The sequence below is a fragment of the Perca flavescens genome, chromosome 15 (genome assembly GCF_004354835.1).
Source record: "Perca flavescens isolate YP-PL-M2 chromosome 15, PFLA_1.0, whole genome shotgun sequence".
Lineage (NCBI taxonomy): Eukaryota > Metazoa > Chordata > Actinopteri > Perciformes > Percidae > Perca > Perca flavescens.
Genome location: NC_041345.1, coordinates 16,177,137 through 16,202,170, shown reverse-complemented (window position 1 = coordinate 16,202,170; position 25,034 = coordinate 16,177,137). Strand labels below are relative to the sequence as shown.

General features: G+C 38.8%; 1 protein-coding gene across 1 annotated transcript in view; it reads right to left on the bottom strand.

The window, feature by feature from the left end:
- Positions 1-1,865: 1,865 nt before the first annotated feature.
- hs3st4 (heparan sulfate (glucosamine) 3-O-sulfotransferase 4) overlaps positions 1,866-25,034 on the bottom strand; it is a 77,869-nt gene continuing 54,700 nt past the window's right edge. The window contains exon 2 of the mRNA XM_028600431.1: positions 1,866-2,520. Coding sequence (XP_028456232.1) covers positions 1,866-2,520 — 655 coding nt within the window. The remainder of the gene's footprint in view (positions 2,521-25,034) is intronic.

Here is a 25,034-nt window from a genome sequence, read left to right as displayed (position 1 = left end):
GTATGATTAGCATGTCTTGCTTGTAGATATCTTAATACAGAGCGCTGTGCCTTCTCTGAAACCATATCGGCTCTGAGGATGACGTTTGCGGAGAGAGAAAGAGAGGAGAGACAGAGACATTGTCAAAAAAAAAACACACCAAAAGATGGCTACACAGAGAAGCCTCAAAGTGGAAGTTGTGACTCTGGGATAGTGAGACTCAGAGGTAAGTGTTCAGGCTTGGCGCTACAAAGGGCAGTATAGTGCTTACTTTGATTGAATCAGTTGCTCTGTGTAAGTAGCTGCTGGTGCCGGCCTCCCCAGGGTGACAGAGAGGTCTGCAGAGAGTGAACCAATCCAGCCATCCATGGCAAGAGAACAGAGAGGATTAACAGAGCAATGCATCATAGCTGTAGCAACCAGTGATGTGTAGCAGACTGTATTTATTGACTCATTGGCTGTATTGATTGTCTCAATTGATGAAAAGTCCAGAGACAACAGACAGACGCACAGCGATTTATGCAAAAGAAAAAATAAAGAAAAAATTATGGGTCATGTTGGTTTTTCATTGCATGAGTAAAGGAGCATTTCATAGCAAAACCCTGTTATTTTCATCCACCCAGTTAGTCCTGTTGATCACAATTAAACCTCTGATTACAGCACATTTCCCTGCAACACAGCATCTCATTCAAGTTAAGTACATACAGTAATGGCTTGGTAATTTACCTGGGCATGTATGTAGCTTTTCCTTGACAGCAAATTCTCTCTGACATTGACAGTGTTCCAGCGGCAGCGGCTTATTTAACACGCCATTAATCTCTAACGACAGAAGACCGCGTCACAGCAGATGTTTGTTAACAAACTTCTGCTCGGTCCTCTGGTGTTGTTCTTCACCCTCATTGACATGTATTACTGCAACAAGAGGAGGGTCATGAGGCAAACAGTCGAGGACTGCGAGAGTTACCTGATATTTTGGGTGCGTTTTTGTGCGACGGGAAATTGTTTTTGTCAAGATGCAGAATTGTTTGATCTAAAGCTAACCCTCTATTTGCAGTAGACAGATTCATTTGTCAAATTATGCCAAAATCACTGATACTGCACAACGTCTGAGTGCATGGTCATCAGTATGCTAATGTTTAACTAAGCAGTGAAACAATCCAATAATTGAATGATGGCCACTGTACATCAGCTCTCTTTTTGACTATGTGTGCAATTAATGAGTGCAGAGCAACCACAACACTGAGTAATGAACACTTTGGTAAACTTAGACAAAAACAGGATTGTCTCCACTCAGAATATGAAAGGATTGAAAAGATCAGCACAAGTTCAGAAGATTATTGTACTATATGTCTTATCATTTTTCTTTCTCTTCTAAAGCAGCAGGACAGTGTGTAAAGACATAATACAGAACATTTCATGGCCTTAGCTATTGAAATAGAATAGCTTTTTGTACTTGATGCTGGTGAGTGGGTGTGAGGGCAACAAACTGCAAAAATGAAAGTAAAGGGAAAAGAAATAGGCAGAGTTTAGCCTTTGGGCTCATGAGGTAAGGACACTTAACTTATCGCATGCATTGCCATAGTCAACATGATTTTTATATCAGCTCTATGCTTTAAAAACAAAATGAATAAATCATCTCCTTTTCACAAATATAAATATATTTTATGTTTAGTATATACAATAATGATTTGCCATCATCAACAACATTAGTATTGAAGGGAGAGAAAAAGCATGTCAGTAAACTCTTGCTAATGGATACAGACACTGCAAAGACAGCCATGATTGATTGGCGCGCTCAAGCACTCTCTCTGAAGACAAAGCGAGACAACAGTAGTTTTATTGAAGAAGGCTGGTGGTGTGGCTGCGCTGTGCCATGCCGCAGTGTACTAGTCCTGAGAGCTACGAGATTCATTGTCTCCCTCCAGCTCCCATTCAAAGTTCTGGCCAGTCATTTGGTAGAACATCATGTTAAAGGGTTTGTAGAACTTGTGCAGCCGCCGAATTACGTCCGGGTCAATTTTAGGGTGAGTTCTCCCTTTAGACTTGCCGAGGCATCTGGGAGTGCTGCTGTCCTCTGGCTTCTTCAGACACGGAAATCCTTTAGTTTTATTGAAGTAAAAGTGTTTGTCTGTGACGATCCGTTTTAGTCCCAAGAAGTCCTGCACTTTGGCCATTTCGCCCGCGGGATCCACAATGAGCCTTTCCCCGCTGACAAAATGCATTTGGGAGAGAGGGAAATACTGCATCCAGCTCTCCAAGTGGAGCGCATATATTCCTATACGCAACGCACTCCATGAGGCGTCTATAAGACCCAGCGTCCGATTCTTAAAAGCCAGGACCTCAAAGGTGGGGATCTCAGGTTTCTTAGACAAAGTTTGTGTGTAGTCTGAAATGGCTCTAGTGACTGGATTACGCACCACTATAATAAGCTTGATGTCCCTGGCCATGGAGTGGATCCGCTTTGGGGCATGGTTAGTCACAAAGTAGCTGGGCGTCTTCTCCATGGTGATCTGCCCTTCCAGCGTTGAAGGCATCAGGTCTCTGGGAACACAAACAGGGGAAGAGAAAAAAAAAAGCAGCTTAGCACAGTATTATCCTCAACACCTCTTGCAGTGCAAATAAAATACCCAAGGACACAGCGGGAGCAAATTTATTAAGCAGTACATTATGTGAAATTACAAGTGAAAATAACTGTTATTATCACCGGACATTATCTTGTGAGGAGAAACATACAGCTAATTACATCCATGGAGTAATATGCAAGAGATAAAAGAAAGAGGATGAAACGGCAGGCAAGCAAGTATGCTCATTGCTTAATTGACTCCATCTGTGTTACTCCAGGAGCTGTTTTGGAACTTTAATAATGAGTTTGCCGCATATCATTAATACTGGGGTGCCTGGGGTATTGTTTTGTCATACATTTATTATGCATGCAAGGCTCATGCTCTGTGCAGGCAGTTTTATTTCTTATGCACATGCATTTCCCCTGCAATGGGTGCAGGCTTTTCTTCTCTTCTCTGTGCTACGTTTAAGGTTAGGGGCTGTTCATTGAAGGAAGCAGTGATTAATTATCAGATTCAAGGTGATAATTTGTAGTACAATAGATAAGTCCCCAGCATTAATGTATCTCCGGAACAATGGAAAGCCATTTGCCACCGCCGCAAATATTATGTTTAATTTAGTTTGTTGTTTGGTTTGATGAGTTGTAGGATACGACAGTGCAGAGTATATCATACGCACAGGAGCAAGTCTTGTTTCTACCCTTTCTATTTTAGTATCAATAATAAAGCATAGCATTTGCCTCAAGCAAATCCTCATCAAATGTGTACACTGATGCTCATTCCAATCCGTGCTCTTTTCTTTGTTTGTAGGCTATGTGATTCAGTGCTAATTTGGTACATTAAATCCTCTGTGAGACACGCTGTTTATTTTACTACTAACAAACATGAGCACAGGAGCTCCACAATATAATATAAAGTGAAAGAAAATCTGAGCATGCACACAGTTTTTCCTTCCCCAAATTAAGTCATGTTTGCTTGGAAATTAATGTATAAAAAGCCTACCCCAAAATCCAAATTATTTCTAATCTGGAGATTAACAGAGTTAGTGCAGAAGAATTCTCTATAATTCTGGGATAAAAACTATTTCCTCCTCCCTGCAATATTTTTTCCATTAGGCTGCCCTGCACCACAAACCTATAGTTGTAACGATATACTCACATCAATCTTTTGCATCTTGGACATATTCTAAATTAACTGTTCTCCAGCAAAGAATCCAATTTACTCTGCAAAACATAAGAGCTGTTATGCACATATCGACCACCCTCTCACACACACACACACACAACACACACACACACACACACACACACACACACAAACACATACACACACACACACACACACATGGATACTGGGCTGAAAGTATCACAAGTGGCCTAGTAATTGCATCTCAGTAAGAGTATTGCCTTCCTGATGGGTAATTTCCCTCAGGATTATGTTTGTCTCTTGACAGCATAGAACTGTGGTTACTTCTGGGCCTGTAATGGGATATTTAACATATCTACTGATAACATAGTGACCAGAAAGAGTATTAGTTTTCATTATATTCCATCACTTTCCACACTTCCTCTCTTACAGTAATGAATGGCTAAAGATTTTTGTAACCTTTCAAGGACTAACTCAACTCCAGAGTAGACTAGGTGGTCCAAGGGTGCAACATCACCATGTATGGTAATTTAAAAAAAAAGCTCAGATATACCACAGCAAATCACCTTGAAACAACCGATATCCTACTGTATGGACCTGAGCTGCAATGTGTCACTGGTTATGTGCTGTGCATCTTTGGAGCATATCCAATTGGCAGGACAGATGTACAATGTTCAAGGTTACCTTTTTGAAGGCGTACACATAAGCTATTGTCCTCATGGGCTCAACGCTAATCATCATGCATTTAATTATACAACAATGGAAACTGCTCGAGCCAAATACGATACGTTATATGTTACAGAGGCTCCACTTTGATTGGGAATCAGTCATGGATCATGTACATCTAAAATGTCAGTGGGACGACGAGGCGGGACGGAAATCAAAATGCTGATAAACAAGCTAATTTCTCGGTGCATGGCAAATGACTCTTCTGGCCTTGCAGTCTAGTGGAACTGGAGTAAACAACAGCAAACTGTTAACTCCCGCTTCTTCTTTCTCCGCATCAGCTGCTCAGCTCAACACAGGTCATTCAGGTGGGTAGGTAAATAAAATCCATAGCGCTAAAGAGGCCCTGCGAACCATCTGCTGTTTACTGCCTTAGACCGATGACATACCACATAACATTTACTTTCCTGCTTTTCAAAACAAGCCCAAAGCTTTATTTACATAGGAAACAGAAGTGTGAAGATAAAGGCGTCTCCACTTGGAGCATGGAGTAACTTTTAATGATCTCTACGGTGAGAGGCATGCAGGAGAATTACTTGGTTGCGTTGAAGTGGATGCAAGTAAATAATACAGACAGACTAATAGCAGCTCATGCAGAATATTACTCTGATACAAAAAAATAACATAGTTGAGAATCATTAAATTTCCTTGGAAAACAGCTGAATGCTAGCCTGGTTGACACCAGACCTTTCTCAGTTGTAACTGAGAGTGGGTCTTGACAAGCTTCATTCACAGCTCATTTCCAAAGGGGCGTCACCAACAAACGCCGCTCAAATGCCTCTGGGCGCATTTGAATAGTCCTTCAACCAATCAGACCAGGGATCTGGGTGACGTAGCAGCGACAGCAGCATCAACGGGTTGCTGCGCTTCGGTGGCCGTCATAATGAATGTAAATAAAAAGCTGCTTGCCGTCGCTGCGCTATCGTCATCGTGTAAAGCCTGCCTCAACAGTTTTGATTGGTGCCTCGATTTGGAAAAATTGGAAATGGGCTTGAATGGGCTCTTGGCCAGACTGACTTGCAGAGCAAATCTCAAATTTGCTGGAAATTCGTCATGGTTTTCCCAGGATAGCTGAATACAGTCTCGTTACAAAAAAGAAATCCCTTGCAACCAGATCCATTAAATGTCACTAAAACATTATCCAAGTCAGACAAATAAATAATAAAGCAGAACATCAACCTTTAAAACTACACTTCTCTAGTTGTTTTGAGATCCTGTACTATAACTTAGGAAGGAAATCCGTTTTACACCCATTCCACGTGAAATTCAGATCCAGAGGATGCCCAGTCGTCTCTCAAGGTTTATTCATCATTCCAAACGTGCAGTTCATCAAATCACAGCAAATCTTTGTATTTGTTAGGACAGAAACTAATCTTCGCTGATAATCACAGCTCTTCATGCCTTAACGCCCACCGCAAAAGTGCTCTGGAACATGGCCCAGCATTTAACTCAATGTTTCATTATGTTTTGTCAAACTAGTGTACAGGGAATATTTCAATGCATGATGAGGTGAGGGATCACGCTAATTTACATTCCCAGATACTAATAGGTCCAAGCTGTTTCTGGATGATGAGAGTTTCTCCAGAGAAGCTGAGTTGTTTCTAATAAACTCTGGCAGAGAAATAAAAGCTCCTCCAGTCTCTCATTTGGATTGATCAGGGCTTTGCTGCAGAGTGTCAATCCGCCAAGCTTTCTCCATGTCATGTCAAATACAATCAATTATTCTAAAGGAGTCCACTCATAATAAGCTCCTGAGTCTTTGGAGAGCACATTTTGGAGATGGTGCCAGTGATGTGGGCAGACTACTCTGATCCACTAAATAATTCCTACAAATAATGATACTGAGGTGTGAATTATACAGCAGAAATGTCATTTTTTTGTTTTCTGTAAATATTGAGACAGAAAATAATCCCTCTGTTACGACGATTATTTGCCCTGTGCACAAGAAACATATTTCAATTATGTTTTATAAAAGAAATGATGAAAGATAAAAGCTAGTAAGTAAGTAAGTCATTTCTCTCTAGAAATATTTTTTGAAAAAAAAAATGGCATTTTTCTCAGTGAACCAGCATCTTAACTGTCAGTGCAGGCAGACAATAAAAAAGGATAACGAAAGGCATTTGTATTGAGGTGTTAGTCCGAGTCTGATTTCAAATATCAATCGAGGGTGTAAGCGGCTATTCATCAACAACAGTCAGTCAGGACATTTGCAGTGAGAGATACTGTGGTCAGTTTGCAATGAATAATACCATTATTACACCCTGAGTGACATGTTAGTGATTACAGCAATACAAAGAACAGAGACATTGGTTTAGTGAGAGATGGAGAAAAAAGAAAAGAAAACGGCTGGTCGGTCAAATGAGTCATTCTTCACTCGGCTCTCGACAAGTGGATGCGTACATGTTTGGCACACATAAAAAACAAGCCTACAGGCCAGAGCAGAGGGTCTTAGTGGGTCTGTTGGAGTGGGAGGCATTGTTTTGTCAAGGTTAAGGTGCAGTTTTAAGGAGGAAAACAAATACAGAGTATGCTGCCATTCTCTGTGATCAGACCAGGCTCAAGTAATGGTGGAGAGTTTGGTTTGTTTTTATTTTTCTCAACCCAAATCTGACCTTTTCATCTGGGTGTAGTGGAAGGATCCTTTGCTTGTCTTAAAGCTATTCACTGGATCTAGTTATGTAATAATATACATACTGTACTTTTTTTTTTTTACATGAACATTTTCTTCTGTTAGTATCATGCAAGTTGACAAATGTGTACTCCATGCATTTGCAGTACCATATGACTATAATCTTTATACTAGCTTCTTAACGGGGCAACATATTTCATCATATCTTTTCTTGTCTTCACATTCTTTCATTTATACATTGGACCTGAATGAAGCTCTGGTGGAAACTACAAATGCCACCTCACCCTGACGCTCCTTATTCACACCTATTACTTGTCCATATTCTTTAACCAATACTTCTTTTTCTTCTTTACACACTTTTTTTCCCAAAGCAATCTGTTTCTTTGCTTTGCACTATTGCTTCTGTGCACCAATCAGGATTTAGCATAATCTCAATCTAATGACATGTTGGCAGGTTGTTTGATCACTGTCAATCAAATCAGATAAAACCATGTCAAAACAGTCCTAATGAAGTTGATTAGCTGCGTTTAACTCTTAATAGTGTGTTTGCTTATTTAGTCAATACAATTGATTGTTATAAAGAAATACTTCAGATTTGAAACCACATTTTTAGCTTTAATTGAATCAACACAGTTATTTATTTGCCATGGACAGGCTCTTCTAAAATCATTGAAACAATCTCCCCTAACTGTTCAACACGTGATTAAAGCCTACAGTATATGGTGATCACCACCTCCAGTGCCTGGGGCCTTGATGGATCACAGACTACATGGATTTAAGGCAAATTATATTATATAATTCCTGTCATAAATAAATCTACATAATTATTGTAGTCTATAAGTAAAGTTAGTTTTAGTGACAAGTAAACCATGTCTGTTGATTGGCAAGAACAATAAAACAAGGTGACTTATTAAAACACAACACAGCCTCCCCACTCTAAATAAGCCAATTATACTTGTACTTCTGCAGGACTGTGGGCTTCAACAGAATAGTTGAGGACAGAAGTGACAGCTGGTCCTGATCAAAACCTTATTCCCGGCTCTCTTCCTAAGATTCCCTAAAGACCGTCCCACTTCCAACAGTGGGTAAGCCAGGTACTTCCCTCCCCACATCACCAGACTGCAGCGCTGAGATCTGAAGCTGTGTTCAGATGCCCTTTGGACATAAAACATCATGAAATAAAGCGTGGCGACAAGGGAAAATATAGGGATGTTTTGGATGCTGTAGCACCCTGCATCATTTGTCCATAACAGTGTATATGAGCTGGAAAATTAGTTTATTTTTAACTGTCTTAAAGTCGTGGGAGAAAATGGAAGCAATCTTATCTCACATCACAAACTCAAAGGATATTGCTTTTTTTCAACGTCCGTGTCTAGTTTTAACATTACTGGCTATAAAAAGGCACTGATGTCTCCTCAAAAGCCGAGAAATAAATGTACAGTACAAACCCTAAACCAAAAATAAAATTCTTACATAATGGCTCATCTGTGCTGGCTCAACAACAGTCTGCCACTCATCTGAAAGATGATTTTCTTTTTTAAATGTTCTTTGCTTGTTTATTTTTCTTTGGATGAGCTGATAAGAGCTCATTTGATCACAACTGCCCTCAATATTCAATGTTACTGATGTTGCCACTACAAAAACAAGCAGTTGTGATGTGCTGGTTCCCATTTTGCAGTGGCAGCAAACACACCCATGGAAGAAATGTCAGTGTAATTTATTGATTTACTCTATTTGGAACACAGAGAAAATACTGCATGAAACAGAACATAACAATATCAACAGGCTATTTAATAGAAAACGGCAGTTACCTTCAAGTTTTCTTTTTAAATTACATTTAGGACTTTTTCTATATTAAACACATTATGTTTCATTCATCCCTACATCTTCCATATAGCATACACCATCTCAAAATGTGTATTAGCTCAAAGAAAACCATAAAACGGCCAACAGTAATTGGAAGTCACACCTGAATACGTCAGAGTCAAAGGCTAAAATTTACATCCTGGAAATGTTGCAGATCCGGCTCAGTTAAGCAGAACCAATTAATATGACAGTTTGAACATGATAAATTTCCTTGTCTGAGAAAAATGGCCGGCACTTTAGGATGCAATCATTTCACTGAAGCTGACCGCAGAGAAAACTCTGCCCTGCATGACCGCATAAGTTTTACATGTTTTTCCCTGTATTGGTCGTTCTTGCTCATTCAGTACATGACATTTCCAGGAGACTTTAAAAACACTAGTGTGGTTCCCGTTTGGAGCGTGTGCCTGTTCGGAGGCCAATGGCTTGGTTCCCAGTATTTTGTTTTCCACAACTTTACTGTGTAAATTCTCACAAACAACGTGTCACAAAATGCAGTTATAAAACCCTATTTCCCAGTATTGCTGCTTGCAGCGATTTCGGGTGGTGTGCTGAACAACTCATCCGATGGTAAATGGTAAATGGACTGCATTTATATAGCACCTTTCCACCTTACCGGACAAAGCGCTTTACAATTTGGCTCTCATTCACCCAATTCCCATACACCGATGGTGGAGGAGATGCCATGCAAGGCGCTGGCCCGCTACATGGCGTGCCCATAGGGTTGACACTGCTCCTCAGTCAGAAGTGACAGAGAGAGGTGAATGTTGCGGCCGCAACAGCGAAATACCTAGCACCTACTGGCGTATCTCTTCTACAGAAAGTAGCTAGATTTGTCGCAAGCCGCTTTTTTTAAACCTGGCCCCGCTGCTGTACAGAGGCTCGTAGGCTCTCCGTTTGTAGCAGAGCCGGTGAATTGGAATCAGCTGTCTAGGGATGTAGCACATGCCGGAGACACACACACACACACACACACACACACACACACACACACACACACACACAGAGGTTCCTGTATTTATGGTTAGATATTTGTATTAAGTGGGTTCATCTGAGATGATTGTCCAACAGTATATGTAAAATTATGAAATGTAATGTTGAAATGAGAGCATTCCTGACTATTGCCGATCAACCCTGTGCACCAAGCTTTCAGTGATACAGCATCTGATAAGATGACAAGATTGAAGGGCATCAATAATTATTGTGTGGATAAACAAGTGGCTACAGAAGATAAAAACTGTTTCCATCAGAGCTAGGCCATATGGCTGAAGCCATCATCAGAAACAAATGGAATAAAACCGGTTATTAAATACACCAAATTAAACAGCATCTGTGTCTGATTGCATTTAATAGAGAGCACAAATGATTTCTGTTTGATTTTGAATACTGTTGGATACATGACTCTGGATGAATGTTGCCCTAAGATATGTTGAACTTAGTGTAGAGAAATCTTAAAGGAAAGAGGGGATGTCTGTCTTTCCTCCCCCACCTTTTTTCATATCCAATAGGTTATTTTTTGGCAGCACTATCAGTTCAACACCTGGACATGAACTTTTCCAGGAAATTACCTATCACAGTCATTTTTTTCTCCATTTTTTTCCAATTCATTATGCAGCTGTAGGTCAGTGTGACACCACGAAGGAGGAGGTTGCACAAACTCTTTCCATTCTCTGTGCGAGATATTAGAGCATATATCCAGTAATAGAGACAGAACTTGATTCAATGAATTCGGCATTTTTCTCCTTTTATAGAAATTTAAGGTAACTCACAAAATGTCAGGAGGAATATCAGGGAATAATTATGGCAGGCAAACTTGTTACTTTTGCCATTTCTCAATCGCAAAAATTGGTACTAAAACCTGTTTTATGGCACACACTGGAGAATGTCAGCCTCAGTGTCTGTCTGCCCAGTGAACAGCATTACATGTATTACCGCTGGTCTACATCAACCTTTAAGTATTTACACTTTCCACCAAGGGAAGCTAGACTCCTTCTTTGTTCCATAAATGCTTCAGTTAGCCTACCAATACTATTTAAAGCAGAATAAGTATAAATCAACAATATAAATTGTAACTGGTTAGCAGCAGTAAATGAACAAAAAATATCAAATAAACACAAAATGCAACAATGCCACAATTATAAAACTATACCAAATGGACTGTAAATAGTGTATATAGTAATACATGGTTCTTTTGGTAGCAGTGAGTTCAAGTCTATGACAAAATTTCAAACTCAGTTCTCTATGTCTATTCAAGTTTGTCTCAATGCTGCCATCAAAAGCTCAATAGTGCGTTTTCGTGCACATTAGCATCCATTTCTGAGTAGCAACACAAGCACGTTTTCACGATGATTCTTGGGCACAACTTCCCTTCTATAAGCTACACTTTGATGGAAAAGTGGGGAAAAGTATGAACCTCCTTCACGTTCCAAACAAAGTAAACCACAAAACTGCACACTAAACTTAAAAATCAATACAAAGTTGATTGTTAATCGATTGTTTTTTTAATTCATTAAAGCACACATGATGACATAGAAAGGCCATTCTGTTGCTAGACTTTTAATCTGAGGGTTGTAAAGTAAATCAAAGTTGTCTTGATTTTAAAGTTGTTGACATTGTAAGTCAGCAATAATAAAATGTAGGCACCCAATTCATGCATCTTTCCTCGTAGGAAGTTCCCAATTACCGAGTACAATGGAACGCGGCATAATCGGTAGTGATAAGCTCCACCTGTAGCAGTCGGTGGAAAGCAGCCCCTGCTGACTGACGTAAATAGTGTCACTAACTGTGCTCAATAAATATTGTTCTAACTCACCTTTTGATCTATCTATCTATCTATCTACCTCTGCTCTTTTTTATCATAATTTATTTAATTCTAAATTGAATAATTGAGGTGATTTAATGAAGAACAGAAGTGAAGTCATACCTGAAGAAAAATGTAAATCCTCTGTATTTCCACTGCAGCAGCAATGCCTTGTGACTCACATTTGACCACTTGCTATAATGGCCACATCTCCAGCAGCACATTGACATGGAATAGCAGTTGAATGGGTATTGATCCTAATATTTAAAGTGCTTAAAATTAGTTTAAAATTGTTTTTATTTCTAAATGTATATGCAAAGTGTCAGCATTTTCCAGCTGCAACTGGTCAGCAACTACAGTATATGTGTTAAACGGAAATGACTATCTCTTGAGGAGGGACTGTTCTAGTGGGTGAGTGTGGTAGCCTGCTGCTGTGTGTGAGTTTAGATCACCATAATATTTATGATCCTATGCTGCTTTGTAAACACTGTATATCATTTTAAACATGGTGTGAATCGTGTGAGATAAGTTACTGTGTAGCATGTTGATACGTTTAGTAAATTATCAGACTGTTTTTCCTGTAATGGCATCCTCACTAATCACAGTAGTACATATGTAATATATAGGTATATGTTTATACTCCCACATATGTGTGCTTGAGAATGTCTCCTACTTTAGTCTACATATGGAAAGCCTCCAAGATTTTGCTTTCAACAGACAAGAAGAGAGAGGAGCAATGAAGTACATCTATAACTTTTGTATGAGAGATTTACCAGGTCCCTGTCTCTAATTCTGTGTCCAAACATATCTCACATAGTTTAATACACACAAAATGGACAGTGCTATGTTGTGTGCTGCAGTCACCTCTGAAATACCAATCAAACACTGTGGTACAAGTTAAGTTCTTTCTAGCTGCTGTGGCAGGTTGGCCCACCTGGGTACTCGCTGTAAAATACTGATGTTGGCTGTAGCGATTGTAGAAAGAATGGATGGGATGGAAATTGGTCATTGGTTGATATGGAGGAAGGCTAAATTGTGGTCAAGCTAACATTGGCTGGATATCAGTGCCAATTTTAAAATCCACAGGAGCTTCTTGAATTCAGGATTTCTTAGTTAGTAGTAAACACCAGCACATAAACTGATCTTTCAGTGCATGTATTTTCGCCTTTTTTTATATTCAAAAGATCTTTAAATGAAAGTCATCCAACAAGACACTTAACATTTCTCCTTCCCAAACAACGAGAACAACAAAACTGCTAAGTAGTTAGCATAGCACCCACCTTTTAAAAACAAGCAAAACAACAGAAATCTATGTTTTTTTTGTTTCAAAAAGGCCAAAAACCTATGTTGTGCATCCAAATGCACAATATTTATCTTATTGCCTCCTGGATGTTCTGCATTCATAAAGCTGTGGGCAATCTGCTAGGAAAGTGATACTGCCTACATGTGCCACTTCAATTTCACTTTAATTTTAAAGCACGAAACTCATAGTAAAAGTACTTTTATACTGAGAACTCAACCCATAAAAGAAAGGTTTGTTGATGTATTGACTAATGTGAAGGATGGGGGCGTTAATGAAAATACTGTAATGCACAGTGAAGTGTTTGCATTGTAAATGATAAAGTAGAAGTCCAAAAAAAGAAGAAAGGTCCAAAGCACTCTTCTTGCAAAAAGCCTTAATTTAGATGTCAGTATTATATTGAAATTATTAGTACATTAAAAATAGAGCTGGGTAGTGGTACAAACAGCCTTTTTCAGGGTGTAATAAAGTAAAGTCCTTACATGTGTGATCAGAAGAATCTCCAAGCCAGACTGTACTTGAAAATGACTAAACCACCCAGCAGTTCACATATTGACAGACATTTACTAAAAAAACTATAGCTATTTCTGTTAATCCATTTCAACTATTTCCCATCATTAACCATTAACTTTTGTTGTGGCTGTTTCTCTATTGTACTGAGAATCCTGAGCATCACTATGTATTATTATTAACAATACACCCTTGAATCATTGGTGTAGGTGAGTGCACTGAGGTTTACACACACACACACACACACACACACACACATACACACACACGCTAGTATGTGTGACATGAGGGATAATTCACTTTATTATCAGTGTTTCATCAGAACAGCTGGAACAGTCTAGAGGGGGCTCTTATTTAAAGCGCAGCCACAAACTGAGCTGTTGAAAATGAATTACAAGTGAAAGGTTCAAAAAATATAGTTTCTGAACAAGGATTTATGGCAATTTAAAAGCAAAGTGTGAACTGAGCTGCTAAATGTCAATTACTAAAACACATTTTTCACATGCAAGCATTTCTCCAAGTATCAAAGCTGAAATGTCTGTTGTATTTAAAGTAGCGGGAAAATGTTGCTAAAACTGTCATAATGTTGCTTTGATTCAGCAAAGTCATGTCTGAGATGATAACGTGTACAATAAATTACATGTAAATAAATGATTATTGCTTGAATTCAGCTTCAACTGCAGTGCAGTAACAATTAGTTCTCTTGTCAAAACATATATAGATATTTTAAAAGTTATTTTATGTCACTGTGATCTAAATTTGTGTCAGGCTTAAATGGAGGCAGAGCTGTTCATACTGTAACATCTGGATGCATGAAAATAGGCTGCTAAGAATGTTATAATCATGCAGACAAGGCCTAAGCTGCTCCATTACGGGCTAAGCTGACCTATCAGTGGGGCTTTTGCTAATCCAAATTGTGCTTTAGCTGGCAGAGATTGCTCAATTCAGACGGTCTGCTGGGAGAAAAAAAGAAGCTAAAATAGTTAACCTGCCATGTGAACTGCTATCATTTATAAGATCTTTATCTCTCAGAATCATATGTGCACAAACGCTCAGCTATTGAAAAGCTCATTTTCATGGTGGATTTTCTATTTGCTTACCAAATAAATGCCAGCTATGACCAGTCCGGAGTGCCTTAAGCGTGCTTTCATTCGACACAAGCTTAACAGCCCCAGCTGCCATACTTACATCATGCTGAAATGTCCTGAGTGACAGTTATATTTACAACTGCAGACAGGGGCAAGCACAGAAAAAAAGTTCTTTCATGTAAGATTTATTGTGCATACTTGTAAAACAAGAGTGTTTTCTCTATCTGACGAAAAGCTCTTCATTTTTGGGAATGCACAGTTTGGCATCCTTGAATGATTTGGTTTTATATTTTTACTGTGACTTTTGTTCAGAGGCCCGACATTAGGTTAGCTGCTTTATTCAGAAGCTGGTATGACTACAGCTAATATTAGCAGCTCACAGTTGGCTCCATAGATACACTGTGTTAGCCAGGCTGACATGACACAGGGGAAATTAATTTGTTACAGCCATATAATGGTTGGTTATTTAATCACTGTAAGATTTAATTTAAGACATTAATGGCAACAGGCTGCTTCTCCTCCTGGAGTTTCTTACCTGCAAAAGCCTTAAGGGATTAGAGACAGTATAAAAAGGACAGAACTGTCAGGAATAAAACATGATAATAGTGACTAAACAACCACTCAATTAGGTGCTTCTCTTTCAGTCATTTTTTTTTTTAATAGTTCTCAGGATCAAAGCACAGAAAGCGCCTTCCTACTTCCACTAACTCAAAGACTTGTGACCATAAGATTGGGCAAACAACAACCATCTCAAATGACTGCACAGGAAGCCTCTGCAGGACCTCTAACCTGTTTATTACATCTGTTCCGCATTATTTCTGCTGGTTACAGCCTCAAACCAACAGAAAAGATATTATTTATCGTTGGGAAAATGGACAGACAAACACCTCAACTGTGAAATGGCTGTTGCAAGCCATTGAACATCTCCCATGGTTTTCAGTACTCGAGATGGAAGGAGACATGAGAATGTAATCCTTGAAAGAATCTCGGTGTAGCCCTCAGCCCTTTGAGCTGCTTATTTGGGCACTTCCTGTAACACCCCCCCCCACCACCACCACCACCACCACCACCCCCACCGTACACACCCTTAATCTCCCTAGCAGAGGTAGTTTAACACGTGAAGCGAATCTGCCATAAACACCATCACAAATGCAGGATAATGTTTTAGAGATACACAGATTAACTTGTGTAATCCAGGCTGCCAAAGGGAGAGCTTAAAGAGAAATGTGTCAAATGTTTATAGATAGAATATATAACCAAATTTTAAACCTTAATCTCTAAAGACTTTTATCTTTTGTTGTCCTCACATGTTCTGCTATATTCTGGGAGTAGTGGTATAGGAGTGGTATAGGGATGATCAGTTACAATTAAATTACATAGCTATGAAGTAAGTAACCTGAATAAAATGTATTTTACAAAATGAAACAATTTAATACTACTACTTTTTATTCATCTTTAAACTGCAGAACAACTAAATTCTAATTGTCATGTAAATTAATAAATGTCACCAATAAAAGAAAATCCAGAAAGCTAAAACCAAAGTCAGTAAATTAAGTAATCTTCATCCAAATGTTTTTTTCTAGTAATTTCATGTTATGACCTAAATCTTCATTGTCACACAGCAATTTGCAATTAATTCAAAAGACAAGTGTGTTAAACACAAACATATGTCTGCTGCCCTATAAACAGAAAATAGAAGTTATTCTGTTGGGAGATGTGCAGCCACTTCCATGCTGCTGTATTAAGTGCAAAGTGATAAAAACTGCAGCTTCAATTATCATGTAGTCGGAGAACAGAGTAACCTGTTTTTACAGAGATTTTAAATATCTTCTGATGTTGGTTTCATTTTCTGTGAAAAACAATGTCCATTATTTCAATGTTTAATGTGCGGCCGTTGGATTTACATAATAACATGGTTTTGTGAGTATGACAATTTATGTTTTGGTATTCTGCATAGATCATTTGGGAGAGGGCATGGAGGGAGAAAAGAATGAATTGCAAAACATATCCAGTAATTAACTCCTTAGCTGGAGCAGTCACACTTGATTGCTCCCACAAACTGCTTTGAGCATCATGAGGTCACATTTTCTCTGACAGCAAGTGAGCAAAATAAAACTAAAACAACAGCTGTGTTTCTTGAGATGTTTTGTCTGAAGGCAGCACTGATAGTTGAGACCAGACACAATTCTGGTCCAAATGATAGCCTATTGTGCCACATGAGACAATTTACTGGCTCATAAATGGCATGTGGGCCATCAACATGTATGTTTCACCATTCCTTTATAGTCAGTGGCAGCCCAAATAAAAACTAACAGCTATGGTTTGCCTATAGCACCATGGAAACCATTAGCTTCCCGGGTAACATATGTTTCATTTTTAGAAAAACCACGCAGCATGGTGCGGCTGCACCATTTGTGGCAATCCATACTGCACCTCAGCCTGCTCAACAATGCCACTGGTTGCCTCTATGCACATATACCTAAACATTATATCTTAGCAGTTTCCTCCGGTTGGAGGATGACATTTAATTCTGAAAAAAAGGTATAAGCCACGTTAGTTATTCCCAATTTATGGTAATGGTATACATCATTCTTCACCAAATATGTGCCACAGCTTGGCTGTTTATTTTATCCCCCAAAGAAAACTTGCTGACTGAATAATGCAGTGAGAGACATACTGTGTTCCACACCGTCCCCATACACATACTTCTACAGATAAATGCATATTTGCATATTTGCAAACCAATGTTTAGACTCTATGGTCTGTTGAGCCCAAGTTTCTGTTTTCCTTGTACCATGTTTGCCAGCATTTACTGTGTTAAAATGTAAATGAATACAGTAGTTTGTTCCTGCACAAACAAACACATTATTGTACATTTATTGTATCCGATTCCTTACTGTAGAGGGGTATGGCTCTGATTTCATTTTCTGATGGAGTACATCTCAGAAGTCTACCTGATTAAAACCTGGTAAATTATAAAGCTGAATAAACTTCATTACTGCATAGTTTTATATGTTGACAGCTGTGCATTCATTTTCTGCAAACATATTGCTGACCATGAAAATCCCTTATCAATAACCAACACTCAAAGCAGGTATGCTTCCACTATCAGAGGATAAATGAGTTAAAGCAAATTATCCATATGGGCGGAGTAGCATATTTAATTACTTGTGGAACCTGCTCTGCTATCTCTAGCTGTCTGCATTTCACATCAGTATTCAATTAAGCACAGTGATCAGATGATTTGGGAGAGCAAACTGCATTGCGGCTTTTTTAGTGCTTCTCCCGCTGTAACACAAGAGAATCTTACACTGCAGGTATGTTACTAAGACAAGCATTTTTTCGATTGAATGTGGTCCTATGGATACTGTTTTATCTTTGTCAGTGCCCACATTTCCTAGTGAGGCAGTGAGTTCTGTGGTACAATACATCATTAACCACTGTGAGCCCTTTACTGATTTAGCATCCAAGAAAAACAAGTCTTTGGTGGGAGCACCAGTGAAGCTGACCAATTCTTTTCTCCGGTCATTTGAAGAATATAATTTCACTATCAATCCGCTTTCATAAGTCGAATCGGACAACGGGTGTGTTATACAATAAATGAATTGCCTAATGACTTTTGCACATACAAGCAATATATTCTCATGATAGCAGTGATAGAATAGAGGGCTCCTGAAAGGCTTATGTTTTACTCAAGAGTTTACCAAAGCAGTCAACAACAGCACTTTGTAGCTCTCTGTTAACAGATGTGTCTTGTAATCTTGTAATGGAAGTTTAGATATAATTCACAAAACTGTGACTTTATATTTTCTACGAGAAGGCTTTCTTTAGGCAATAAATGTGCAAGGATGTAGTGTAAATGGGGCTCTGGTGTGCAGGTGAGGGCAGGAAATACAGCTGTTATTTTATTTAGTGTGCATGTTTTCTCAGGAAACTGTTGCCAGTAAGACAGTTGTTTGTGTTATTTTCATAATTTTTAGAATACCGTTATTTCCATCTTATTTCCTGAACCACAGGCTATGACAATAATGCTTTCCAGTAAATGATGTGTGTTAGATTTTCTAAACATAAATACAGCTACAGTAAGTTGAGCAGAATCCAACCTAGGTTCACTGTCTGTACAGTTCAAGGCCAATACCTTCTGCTTAGGAAGTTTGGTATTTTATATACTCTGTTTATTGCTACATGCAAATGTTGGACTTCATCCAAAGTCCTTTGGCAAATGTGTATCTGAACACTGTTATTTGTACTTTTGGTCTGGGGTGTTTTTTTAATGGTTTGGGCTTGGCTACTTAGTTCCAGTTAAAAAAAACATGTAATGGTACAGCATACAAATATTCCATGAATAAAGGATTTTTCCCAGTTTTGGTGTGAAAGAACTTGACTGGCCCATTCAACACTTTTGGGTTGAACTCAAACACCAACTGTGAGTCAGACCCATCACCCAACAACAGTGGTGGACCTGAAATCCCTGCAGCCACGTTCCAGAACCTTGTAGAAAGATATCCAGAAGAGCAAAGGCTGTTGTAGCAGCAGATTAACGCAGGCGGTTTTGGAATGAAAGGTTCAACAATCACATAGCCTGCAGGTGTAATGTTGTCATACTTTTGGCCTTGCATCTTTAAAATATAAAAAGCAACAGGCAGTATTTTGAAATATATTCCACTATGTTCTTCAATGGCACCCAGGGGCATAGCACAACATTCTGGGCCCTGTAGAAAGCGCCCTCTCCCCGCATCCACAGCTATTCATTCTAGCATCTTTTAAGGCCCTCACATGAGGGCCCTGGGTCCTCAGTCCCCTTCATCCCCCAGCCCTGATGGCGCCATTATTCATGCTTGTTTTTGCTCCGTTTTAGTAGAATTTGTTTGAGAGTTCATTCATTTTTGTCAGTTCCTGCAGTTTCTCTGAGCAGATGTTTGTTATAATTAACATTATACACCACAGTCATCTTTCACACAACAAGGATTAATGCTTCATGGTTAAAACCGGAAATATCAAACTGTTGGCCTCTCCCACCACTTGTATCTTGAAGAAATGATGAAACTAAGAGTGGTTTAAACAGGGATAATTTCAGATGAGCTGAAATGGGTACAGAGTTATTCATTTTTAATGGACAGTTTTTATATGTGAGCATAACGGTTAAAAGCCTGACGGAAATAATTTTCTCCTCAATTAATCCTCTGCTTGGTTGTTCCCATGATCACATTTCAAATGTACATTTTGAAGTCAACAGGCACTAGTAATCTTTACAAACCCAGCTAAAAGTCGTGTGCAAAACCTTTCGGCGATTTGCATGATTCATGTTAACATTCACACACAGACTGCGGAAGCATGTCTAATGTGCTGTTGGTTTTTCCACTTGTAACAACAGAGTTGCTGCTGCTTGTCTGGGGGGGAGGTTTGTGAGCCAGGGGAATTTCAGGGCATATTATGAGAAACAATATTATCACAAGGTCCACCTGATGATTGCCTCATTATAAATGGTCTCCACATTGACTTTTACCTCAGCGAGACAGAAGGCTATTAAAAGATGCTTTATTCTCCTTCTGAATGTTCATTATTTCTCACAGCTAAGGATGCTGACATCTCAAACAAAAACCTTGAAGTGACCAGCCTCAGGCTTGTCAGGGGGAGTTAAGATAAGCCTCATATGCATTCATTTAAATGACCAAGAATGATGAGGTACCATCATGATAATGCCATTTTTCATGAAATTTTTTTTACACATTACGTCTGTTAAACTGTGTCTAACCTGATAGCAAAGAGGAATAAACAAAGGTCTTAACAGCTGCTTCAGGAATTTCTGGGACAGAATGATGGCGTCTGAGAAAAAAAAAATATATATATTATTGATAAAGATATGGTACAAGTCCCATTTGGACAGCTCCATATTCATGATGACTTCATGTGCAGCTTGTGACAAACACAACCAATCTCATGACCATGTTGTCAGACATTCCCAATAAAGCCTGTGATTATTCATGTTGCTTAAGTGCTCCGAAGTAGAGAAAGTCTTTGGTGTGACTCATTTACTAAGAGAAGAAAGAAATTGAGCTTGCTTTCTTCTCAATGCAGTTTGAATCCCTATTTAGCGCTGGCAAACACAAAAGGTCTTTAAAGGGATGAGGTGTTGACGTGGGGAAAAGACTCTCTCTTTATGACATTCTCTAATTGCTTGCAGGTAATTAAAAAATTTTAAGTAGTGTGTTTGTATACCTTAAAGGTTAATTCTGTGATCCTGCTCTGTGTTTTGTTAATGTCACTGACATGCTAGTAATCAAACTAGACACCTATTATGTTGATTTGATTAATATTTTGCAACATATTGCACCCATGATATTTCCCTGTTATTCACAGAGCAGATGTTCAGTGCACCACAGGCAAGTTAAAAAGAAGCTGTTAAAACAAATATGAAGGAGCTATTCTATATACACTGCATATTTACTGATTTAATATCCAAATACATTGGATATCATGAATTATCCACCTTTGAAGAAGTAATAGTTATAATAGCAGTTTCTAAATGCAGTCTGTTAAACTACAGTATCATCCCAAAGAGGAGGGCAGCAATATTAATAAAAATAAAATAAAGCTCATATGCACTTGATGATGGAACTGTGTTAGGAGTAGCATGTTACAAAATTAACGCAATTACAGTAATGTATTGATTTTTGCTGTAACGCAGTAATATAACACATTACTTATATAAATAGTGGTAATATTATACCCATTACAACGCATTTTAACCATAATAAATTTATGTTAACCCAGAAATAAGTGGTGTTTTGTTCTTTTAAGAATTCAGAAGAAGATGACATTTCTTTATTTATCCGGCAAGAGAAATTCACATTTTCGCTCTGTTGGTACAGTTCTTACACACATTACACACAGGCCTGAAATACACAAACATGCTCAGGTCCTATACATATACTAACTATAACCCTAACCCTAAACATGCACTCATGGAGAGATGTCATAGTGGGGGGGCCGGCCATGGATGAGCACCCAGAGCTGTTGGGGGTTCGGTGCCTTGCTCAAGGGTACCTTGGCAGTGCCCAGGAGGTGAATTGGCACCATCCTTTTGGTCCATATGGACTTGACTTGAACCGGCAAATTAACATTTAGGCTTTCTACACGTAATAGCATTAGGCCTATATTTTATCAGCAGTGGAAGGTATCTATACCGTACTTACTACTAAAAGTTGAATCCCTTCCTAGCACTTTTGCGCCTATATTTTTACATTTTACTAAAGCTAAAAAAAATAATCCACATCCCAAAAAATACAAAGCTTGACAGGCCTGCCATGCCTAGTTAGGGTTGCTGAACTATGATTAGATGATCACTATTTGAGGGTGGGGTTTAGCAAATGATCAACTATTAGATAAGTTACTGTCTTATCCCTGATAACTTAACTTCACTATTTGACACATAGCATCGCCTTCCTCCCTCATAACTAGATGTTTTAATTTCCCCTGCAGCGAGATGTTTTTGTGATGTTTGCATGATATGACACCTTTTCTTGCCGTGTTTTCGAGAGCGGCTTCTTGGCCCCAGCAACCTCCACCTCGTGCTGCGAGCTGAGTGACAGAGTGTCCCGTCTGGCTGTCATTTGGCCTGACCATGACAGAGAAACATATGGCTGCGGGCTGCATACACATTCCTCTGCGTATAATCTGCCTATGACATTGACAGTCTATCTCAGCTGGAATGAACCATGTTCAGACCCTGAAACCCAACACTACTATGTGTAACAGAAGTAGCTTTAAGGTGGCTCTGAATACCTGTCAAGACACATCATTGTTTTACCTTTTGTCAATTTTAACCAAAGCTGCAGCACAAGAAACACAATGAAAGCCCCTGCCCACAATCCCAAACATCCCGAGATATAGTGATCGGGAAAACCTTCAAAGCATATCTAATTAAATAATTTGTCATTTTACAACGTTAAAGTTTATTATTTTACATTTGCATCAACTTTCATTGGACTATATTGTGAGTGGAATAAACAGTTTGCTTTAGTGTTACCGGACTAGACTTTGCCAAGTGAATGTTACTATTAATGAAGTTGTTTTAGTGACCTCTAAATTTTATTTGAATTTAATACATCACTTGCCAAGACACTCACAGTTGTTGGCAAAAAAGTAGCACCAAGCTAGTTGTCACTGTTTTGTTTCAATTAACATAAAGCTGTTCTAAATATGCTGAACGCTAGTCTTCAATCCCACCCCAGGGGCAATGCCTTAGAGAACAAAATAATTAACAGCTGTGCTGACACTGAAATCTGTGGCGTTTTACTGTTTTCATTATCTGTGTCAAAATCATTTAGCTGTGTCATCTCCGCCGAGAACAAACAGTAAACATTTAACCATTTTGAAATGGCATACGTCATAGATAAATACCTTGATTGAACAATTACATCACAGCATGAATATATGGTTGGACCATCTTTTGTCTCGGGTCAGAAAAAAACCTCACAATACCCATGAAGACACATGCATGATGCAGTTTTTCTGCCTAATCTTCCACAAATAATAAGTAAAATGGTGAAAACATGAATTCCTTTTTTTTAAATTACACTTATTTGCTTTCATGTCAAGAGTTAGATGAGAAGATTGAGCAATCTCATGTCTGTATGGGAAGTAGCTTAGCATAGCATAAAGAGTGGAATCAGGGGGAAACAGTCATGTTTTCCAGTCTTTATGCTAAGCTACAGTATGTTAACCGGATGCAAGACTGGAGCTTCACATTTACTGTGCAGACATGAGAGTGGTAATCCTCTGATTTAACATTTGGCAAGAAAGCGTATTTCCCAAAACCTCAAATCATTCCTTTAAATGCTATTCATTTATGGTTACGGTTGAATTGAAGAAAATCTGTTAAAACCACTGGAAACGATTACAATCACTCTAATGATTACACACACTGTATTTTAGTGTTAGAGCTACTGGCTGTGGCCTTCATCCTTTGTCAAATGCGCATCTTTTGTCCATTTCACCACACAAACCACCTGCCAGACCAAGGCCAAATACTGTTCTATCAACAAACTGCCTCTGACAGAGTATAAGAGCTGTATCTTCTCTCGTTAACAGCATAGGGGAAGCTTGCTGTGCCAAAGCTAACAACTGTGCACAATATTTCCTTCTTATACCTAGTTATTCCAGTGGATTGACTGCACATTTTACAGAGTCTCATAGTCATTAGAGCAAGAGTCAGCAGAAACTGATCAACAATCTCAGGATTTCTATAGGGAATAGCACTCCTTCACATTAAGAGATGAAATAGCCTTCTTGTTTTGCATAACAATCACACTCCAAGAGTATTTTTAAATCTGTCAAGACATGGTAAGAAAAAAAGACGCTTACTCTTTTGTTTTATAACCATGTTTTTAGCATATTGTCATTCTGCCTATCCTGTATATCCGAGGGCCACAGAGGAAATATGTCTGCCTTTTTTTTGTCTATATTTTGATGAAGATTATCATGCACTTCTGTTCTTCCTTGCACTCGCATGAACTACTTGTTGTACTTTAACATGAGAAAAAAAAAAGTGTTTAAACGGCTGTCATTCCACCAGAGTAGAGCTATTTCAAAGGTTGCACAAAGGGATTGTGAGGCTATTACCCGCATAGGCAGAAGTATTTTGATAGATGTCTTGATAGGATGGTCTTGTGCAATCTTGAGATTAAAAATATGACGAAAATGTCAGTCAAAGCACTTAAATGTCATCTAAAATACAGGATGGATCAGGGCTTAAAACTTCATTGCAGACAATTAAAGATAAAAATGCCACGGAGTGATACGAGAGACGTTAGGTTATCAGGTCACTTCCATTTCATAGCAATTAGTGTGCTGTAGAGTCAAAGTTCCTGTAAAGGCTGAGCTGCTCAGCAGTGTGGTGAGGAGCTCCGCAGACCTGGCACACAACATCAGTTAGCTCGCATCAAAGCCTCTGACCTTTGCAGCCTCAAAGATTGTCAAGTTTTCTGTACAGTGCTCGCTACATTTGTAGCGTGTACATATCATAGAGAGGGCAGATCCTGCGACCTCAAGGCCACTTTTCACCCCTTGCTTGTTGATGCCCTTCATGTTTACAACACAGGGTCTTTATAAGGTTGAAAAATAAAGAAATACCTTTGAAGACCTTTTGAGTGTTCTACCATTGCCATGAAAATCGACCTGTGGTTCCACATATTTTCCTCCCTTGTCCTCCAGCACACAAACAACTGGAAAAATAAAGGGCATTAAACACAAGACAGTGTTGTGCAACTTCAGTTCACACAGATGAATAAGTTTGTGTTCATAGTTTACATTTTAGAAGTTCACAGTCCCGTAAAATGAACTAGTTTGTGTTTATTTATGTTCATGTACATTTCTTCAGTTTTATTTGCAAATGAGCTGATCTGAGCTGTTTGTTTTAATGTAGAACCTC